The 7,500-nt window shown below is 45.2% G+C and overlaps 1 protein-coding gene across 2 annotated transcripts in view; it reads right to left on the reverse strand.

Moving 5' to 3' along the window:
* Positions 1-7,500, reverse strand: part of sema6ba (sema domain, transmembrane domain (TM), and cytoplasmic domain, (semaphorin) 6Ba) — a 70,068-nt gene that overhangs the window by 24,816 nt on the left and 37,752 nt on the right. For both annotated transcript variants that reach the window (XM_031559901.1, XM_031559902.2), the window contains one exon: positions 2,184-2,282. In XM_031559901.1, coding sequence (XP_031415761.1) covers positions 2,184-2,282 — 99 coding nt within the window. The remainder of the gene's footprint in view (positions 1-2,183; positions 2,283-7,500) is intronic.

The raw sequence follows: 7,500 nt of genomic DNA on the forward strand, positions 1-7,500 counted from the left end.
ATAAATACATCAACACATATGCATAAATCAACTCTGACCTTAGACGAACATAGACACAGACAATAGTGAGAAATATTTCATGTTGGCCTCCTGGCATTAGTGGCATCTTATGGCTGATGTGCTCACATGCCTATGAACTGAGTGTGAGTGTGTGAGACACAGCCACGTGTTGGTGCAGCCTTCAGATAGGTCCCACTAATGAAACCACTGACATTAGCCCACAGTATGCATCTGCAGAGCACTGGACTAAGGATTGCTATGATCTCTGAAAGGGATGGACTTTTGCCAGTGCATGGACCTATAACATTGTTGAAATAATAGTCAACTTTGATAGATAAAATATTAAAGGTTTTGCCTCAGTGGAAGCAGTGGCGTAGAGCAATCACTACTATCGTCAGTGTATAATAGCTGCATGAAATACAGTTTTGACCATTATTGTGCTGTTGTTGTTGTTGCTTTGAAAACACTATATACTATTTATATAGTCCTCATTTCATATGCCAAGCTTGAAGTCGCACTGAAAGATGTGGCACATTCCTATTTGTTTAACAACAATACAAAACCGCTGTAATATTCTATGCAGCTCATACTTCTCCTCTCCCACTCAAGTAGACAGGAGTCATTTGTAATCAGCAGGCCTTTGAAGGTAAGATGAATCAACTCTCCCTGGATAGGCACTTAAGACAGGCTCAGGTAAAGGCAATCAAAGGCTGCCTCATTGAGACAATATGCGGCTTCTGGAGCGCTGCTAAAAACGAACCGGAAAGGCCCCTCTTGAGATGGCATCCATGATGACTTATCTCACCATCTCATTATCCAGCAGGTATTATGGCAGATGGGGGAAATAATCAGGTGTGACAAGTATGTATGGCTTCTCGTTGATGCGCATGTCATGAGAACAAGCTGAAACCGCACGTATACAATATGGACAAGGCTTTGCGAAATAACAAGGGCGAGTAGTGATTACTGTTGTCAGACTCATGCAGCTGCCTTGATAGGGAACACAAATATCACAGGTGACTGTGACAATCAAAACACAGGAATGGAGGGGTATTTATAACTACAAAACACACCAGAAACGGTGCAGTTGGAGCATTTTATGCAAAACGGCCTGTTTATGGATCTAATGTCAGAACAATGGTGGGAAAGGTTGTCTTTTTTTCAAAGTACTTCATACAGCCACCATATGAGCAGACTCTATTATGGAAATAAACTGTGGATCATTTTTTCAGAGCTTTCATACAAAATGTACTCAATGACCACTACTTTCAAACGTCATTAATTCCTGTCTCAATCAGCTTTCACCACCAGCAGAACTCTATGTAACTACAATACATTTCCAAGGTAACAAAAATAATGATAATACAGTATTTTTCAAAATCGGAAAGATTTCAATTGCTGCAGACAGACTAACTACCTACTACTACCTACAACCTTGGATATTAACCCCTAACCCCTGAGATGCTTGGCAAGTGAGAAGGTTGCAGTAGTTTTGATGAACTCTATGGCCATATGGATAGGACAGGTTGCAGTAGTTTTGATGAACTCTATGGCCATGTGGATAGGACAGGTTGCAGTAGTTTTAAAGAAAGAAGAATGAACTCTATGGCCATGTGGATAGGACAGGTTGCAGTAGTTTTAAAGAAAGAAGAATGAACTCTATGGCCATATGGATAGGACAGGTTGCAGTAGGTTTGATGAACTCTATGGCCATATGGATAGGACAGGTTGCAGTAGTTTTGATGAACTCTATGGTCATGTGGATAGGACAGGTTGGCTCCGCATTTGACCCAGAATAAACATCAGCACACTACAGGAGACTGGTAGACATGGTATTCTTTTCTCAAGTAGATCACTCATTTGTGTAAACATAGAGGATCACTTTTTTTTTTAAGCTGTTTCCTGTTAGTGTTTCCAGGTCACTGAGTTATCAAGTATTTTTTCAGCTATGGCAGAAGGGGGTCGATTTTGGTTCAAGTGTGACGTGTTTTGGTGTATGTGCTGAGTCTGGCATGGAAGATGAACAGATGAGCTAATGTGTGCAATTGTACAAACAACTTGAATCAGTGTATTTCCCCAAACTCCCAAACCAGAGCCATACTGTGGCAACCATGGGTGTAACTCAGGGCACCCTGCCAGCGTGTGAAAGTAATACAGCATCGGGGGCTCTCCTCCATACTCACGGTGTAGTTGGCACACAGAGGATTGAAGGCGTTGGTCCCGCATACAAACAGTCCCCCATACTGGCTCAGAAGCACCTTCATATAATTACGGCATTCCTCCTAGGAGAAAGAGAGAGCGAGAGAGGGGGAGAGAGAGAGAGAGAGAGAGAGAGAGAGAGAGAGAGAGAAAGAGAAAGAGAAAGAGAAAGAGAAAGAGAAAGAGAATTGATTCAAAAGAGTGAAGGCTAGGGAAACAGGACGCTACGGAGGGAGGTGTAAATATTTACTCTTGTTTAGACATCCTTATTTTCTGCGTCAGCATCATTTATTTTGCTGCACAGAGGCAGCAGGGCCAGTCATACTTAGGGAGCTAGTGTTGTTATCTTTGGAGCACAACACTCACCCATCACAGCGTCCATGTAGTGCCTTGGCTTCTACTGAACATTGAGCACAGAACATGATATGAACAGTTGCACCTTGTACACTCCGTACAGTTCTGTTTCCAGGGTTTTGAGCTCAAAGGTTTGGTCAACATTACATTCTGTACCCTACCTCTCTGTCATCATTCCCTAAGGTAGTAAAACCAGGTGTGTATCAGATCCCATTGATCTGACGATAATCAGCATTTATGATGCGGATGGCAGATATGTTGCATGAATACACAAAACATTGACTATGGAATGGCAGTTTGTCCCTATACGGTCATGCGACCAATTCCCAGATGAATGTACACTTTACACGTCCTGTTTCATTTCAAAGTTGCTTTGGTAAGCCATGTATGTTGCCGGTATATTGTGTATATTATGAATATTGCCAGCAAAACTCTCTACAGAGTTCAAATCTGAATTATTTATCTATACGTCTATATCCAATCCACATGCTGGTCTGACACAGGTCCACACAGCTGGGCACTCTGGGAGCTCTAGGGGAGAGGGGCAGAGGATGGGGGCAGAGGAAGGGGCTGAGTGCTGATCCAGAGGCTGTAAGTCAGTTAGTCAGTTAGTTCAAACAGACCCCAAATTGTCTCATTTATTTCCCAATTCAAATACATGGTAGCATTTATTTCAGTGCGTTTATAATATATAGTTAAGTAGAGTATAGTTAACACGTACAAAAAGACCATTAGCAGAGGTGGCCCAGTGTAGCTAATTTAAGATTGTGGAGCACTACATACTATTAAAAGGTGCAATAGGTTCTAATTGACTATAGACTATAAAACTTAGATGGCTCTGACAACGTCATCATCCCTTGTTTTTGGCCACAACAATGATTCAGTATAATACCGCAGTAATATCATACTCTTCATATGGTCATAAGATACATCACAGCATCAGGACACATTTAGGCACCTAGTATGGTGTATGGGCAAGTAAGTACTAGGTTGACTAATATGAACACAGCTTTGGGCCAGGGGAGAGGAATATCTCTGGAGAGACTGCTGCATGCCCCAAATCTCTTTAACAGTTTTACACAGCGCAGTCTGCAGATTTATGCTTTCATTTCAGAGGAGCAACATCTACATGTCCTCTCATCCCAACCTGCAATTACACACTGCCTTTACTGCTCTGCCTGGGTCTGCTTTATCTCCAAGGAAGCTGGTGAATCCTACATCTCTCTCTCTCTCCTCTACCTCTCTCTCTCTACCCAACCTACCTACATCTCTCTCTCTCTCCTCTACCTCTCTCTCTGTCTCTCCCCAACCTACCTACATCTCTCTCTCTCTCCTCTACATCTCTCTCTCTACCCAACCTACCTACATCTCTCTCTCTCTCCTCTACATCTCTCTCTCTCCCCAACCTACCTACATCTCTCTCTCTCTCCTCTACATCTCTCTCTCTCCCCAACCTACCTACATCTCTCTCTCTCTCCTCTACATCTCTCTCTCTCCCCAACCTACCTACATCTCTCTCTCTCTCCTCTACATCTCTCTTTCTACCCAACCTACCTACATCTCTCTCTCTCTCCTCTACATCTCTCTCTCTACCCAACCTACCTACATCTCTCTCTCTCTCCTCTACATCTCTCTCTCTACCCAACCTACCTACATCTCTCTCTCTCTCTACATCTCTCTCCTCCTGCCTAGCCCTTTCCCACTCCCTCTATATCTCCTCTCTCTTCCTCTTCTCTATATCTCCTCTCTCTTTCTCTTCCTCTCTCTCTCTCTTTCTCTTCTCTATATCTCCTCTCTCTTTCTCTTCTCTATATCTCCTCTCTCTCTTTCTCTTCTCTATATCTCCTCTCTCTTCCTCCTCCTCTCCCTATCCCCATTCTCTATATCTCCTCTCTCTTTCTCTTCCTCTCTCTTTCTCTTCTCTTCTCTATATCTCCTCTCTCTCTCTTTCTCTATATCTCCTCTCTCTTTCTCTTCTCTATATCTCCTCTCTCTCTCTTTCTCTATATCTCCTCTCTCTTTCTCTTCTCTATATCTCCTCTCTCTCTCTTTCTCTTCTCTATATCTCCTCTCTCTTTCTCTTCTCTATATCTATATCTCCTGCCCTGATTTCAAAGTGTGTCTCCCCCAGGGCTGGCTCACCCCTTTCCCTCACGCTCTGCACTCCTTCTCTTCATCTCTCTCCCTCCCTCCCTCTCCCTTTCTCCATTTCCATCCCTCCACCTCCACCCCCCCACCTCTCTGTCCCTCTTGTTTGCCAGGCACGAGCAGCAGGCACCCTGACAAAGCGCCACCTGTGAGGCCTGGCAGAGGCTCAGCACAGCCTTTCAATTCCCCGCCTCTCTCTTCTCTCTCCATCTCTCATCTCCCAGCCTCTACTCCTTCTGCCATCACTCTCTCCTCTCTCTCCCTCCTTACCGCCATGTTTCCTTCCTTCTTTCCCTCTCTATCTCTCTCTCTCTCTCTCTCTCTCCCACTCTGCCTTTTGCACCATCCCCCACTCCACCATACCTCGTTCTTGCTCACCCTTCTCTCCTCTCGTTCTCTTCCTCTTACCCCACCCTCTCTCTCTGTAACTCTGTTGCAATTCTGTTCTCTCCATCACTCGTCTGAAGGACTGGGATAAATGACTGTGTGTTGCGGTTCTGTTGCAGAGGGCTGTTGACGTTTGTCATCCGAAGCAAGAGGCGGCAGAGAGCTGCTAGTGAGGAGTGGAGTGTCAGTGCTGAGCTGTGGCTCACAAACTCACATGACTGAGACAGAGGTTCACCAGATGTGCTCATGGGTGAGCCACATCTGTCACCCTCAACAGGTTTCCAGCAGATACACACACAGACACACAGAGATACAGACACACGCATACACACCCACACACGCATACACACCCACACACGCATACACCCACACACGCATACACACCCACACACACATACACACACACACACACATACACACCCACACACGCATACATACCCACACACACAAACACACCCACACACATACATACACACAATCATTCTCAATAAATATGCAACTTACAGGCACATTGAGACATAGACACCACAACATAAAGGTGGTAGCCACATAACTTAATCCACGGTGCTTCAGCATAGTGCTACAGCACAGGGCATAAAGAACAGATACAGTGGGCCCATGAGTCCAGCCTCTCCTGTTTGCTTGCACGCTGTGCACAATCAAGAGTGCTATGAGGCCGCTGAAGCCCAACCAAGCTCTGCCTGTGAGCACAGTGAGGAAATAAAGCGGTGAAAATCCCACATTAAGACAGCCGGCAGCACCTGCTGCGGGGACGCATATTGCTCTGCTGGTGGACACACTCACGGACCAGGTGACAGACTTAGTGAGCCTGAATGTGCCCATTCATCTGATGTACATCTGCACTCTGCCTATAAAAACATTATTTCAATTCAGAGCTCATCTCCTCCTTTTGGAAAGCTAGGCAGGTGGAAGTAGCTTTATTTGACACTCGGTGTCTGGTAGTAACCACAGCAGCCCAGCAAGAGCCAAGGACACTCTGGTGGCAGGGGAAATCTAAAGGGGAACTGTCATGCCTACCATTCCTTAAGACTGCAGTACGTCTGGAGAGTCTATGCAGCAGTGATGCATATTAATGAAGAGCTGGAAGAGCCAAAGGAGCAGGAGAGTCACGTCACGTCCCGTCGCCACACCTAGTCAGCACTGTGAGGCGCTCGTTATGGGAAGGGAGCATGATGCTGAGATTCCTCTTCCCACTGTGATGCATTAAGAACTCAGAGGCTACCGCTCCGCCAGGCGTGATTAGGACCATGATGAGATGGCCGGCGCCGGTGGCCTCGCGCTGAAGCAATCTCTCCCCCCTCTCGCCCGGGAGCCCAGACCGGCGGTGTGAGGCCCAGCTGAGCCAGAGGATTCATTAGGGGAGAGAGCCATTAACAGTCCGACTGGGGGATGAGTCAGCACAACAGCCGGGCAGATGGCACAGGTCGAGCACCACCGGGATGGGAAGACAGATGCTGCTGGCTGCCTGGCGCTTTTGGAGATTGTCTGTTTAAATGTGCAGGGCTTGTTTGACTGGGCTTGCTGTTTACTAGGCAACTACATTTCCTCATCTTTCAGGGGAGTGAGGCGCTTGGGTAGAGGAGATGTCTCTCTGGCCTCCACTCAGCATTTCCTGAAGTCACTCTTGGGCCGGCCGCCCTCACCACATATATCTGCCATACCCTAAGACCTCCTGACTTTTGAACATTTTGGAAATGCTTTTGCACATTCATGCAAAAGGCTATGTCTGATGTTTAGTCCCCCCCCCCCCCAAAAAAAAACATTTAGGTATCTATTCATTGTGTAAGTCATGACATGGGTCAAACTAGTTGATGAGGATGGACTACGTTTGCTGAAAGGGAAAAAATGAGTGTAAAATCTCATATGCGACAAATCAATTGTGGGAAAATGTGAAATGCCTAGGATTCTCACGACTGGATAACATTACTTGGTTCCCGTTGTTTTTCAACAGGTTGTATTTATTGCTATACTTTCCAGTCTCAACTGATTTTCTGCATCCTGCTACAATATTCTTCAACAATCACTTGGAGCCTTGTTAAAATGAAATTGTTGTCAGTGGCATTAAATTAAACTTGCTAGAAAATAATATTAAGTTAGTTGGAAACATGCAATAAACTGGTGTGGTGATAAATTATTGTGAGTGAAAGAGACCTCCAGGAAGTATTTTGTCAGTCTTGGTTACAAAACATGACAAAATGACTTGCATTTCGGTGGCACTAACATATGAATTGACATGACTGCTTACTTTGGAGGCATAAACTAAGCATTTTGAGTTTAGCAGGTAATCCATTGTGTCGTACTGTTTGTACGAACTATTTCGAGAAATGCTGTTACTCTTTTGAAAAGGTTAAGGATGATTTGTGTGGTGCACCAAGGCTTCGGAGACTGAAA

This window comes from Clupea harengus, chromosome 22, assembly GCF_900700415.2.
Source record: "Clupea harengus chromosome 22, Ch_v2.0.2, whole genome shotgun sequence".
NCBI classification, from domain to species: Eukaryota; Metazoa; Chordata; class Actinopteri; order Clupeiformes; family Clupeidae; genus Clupea; species Clupea harengus.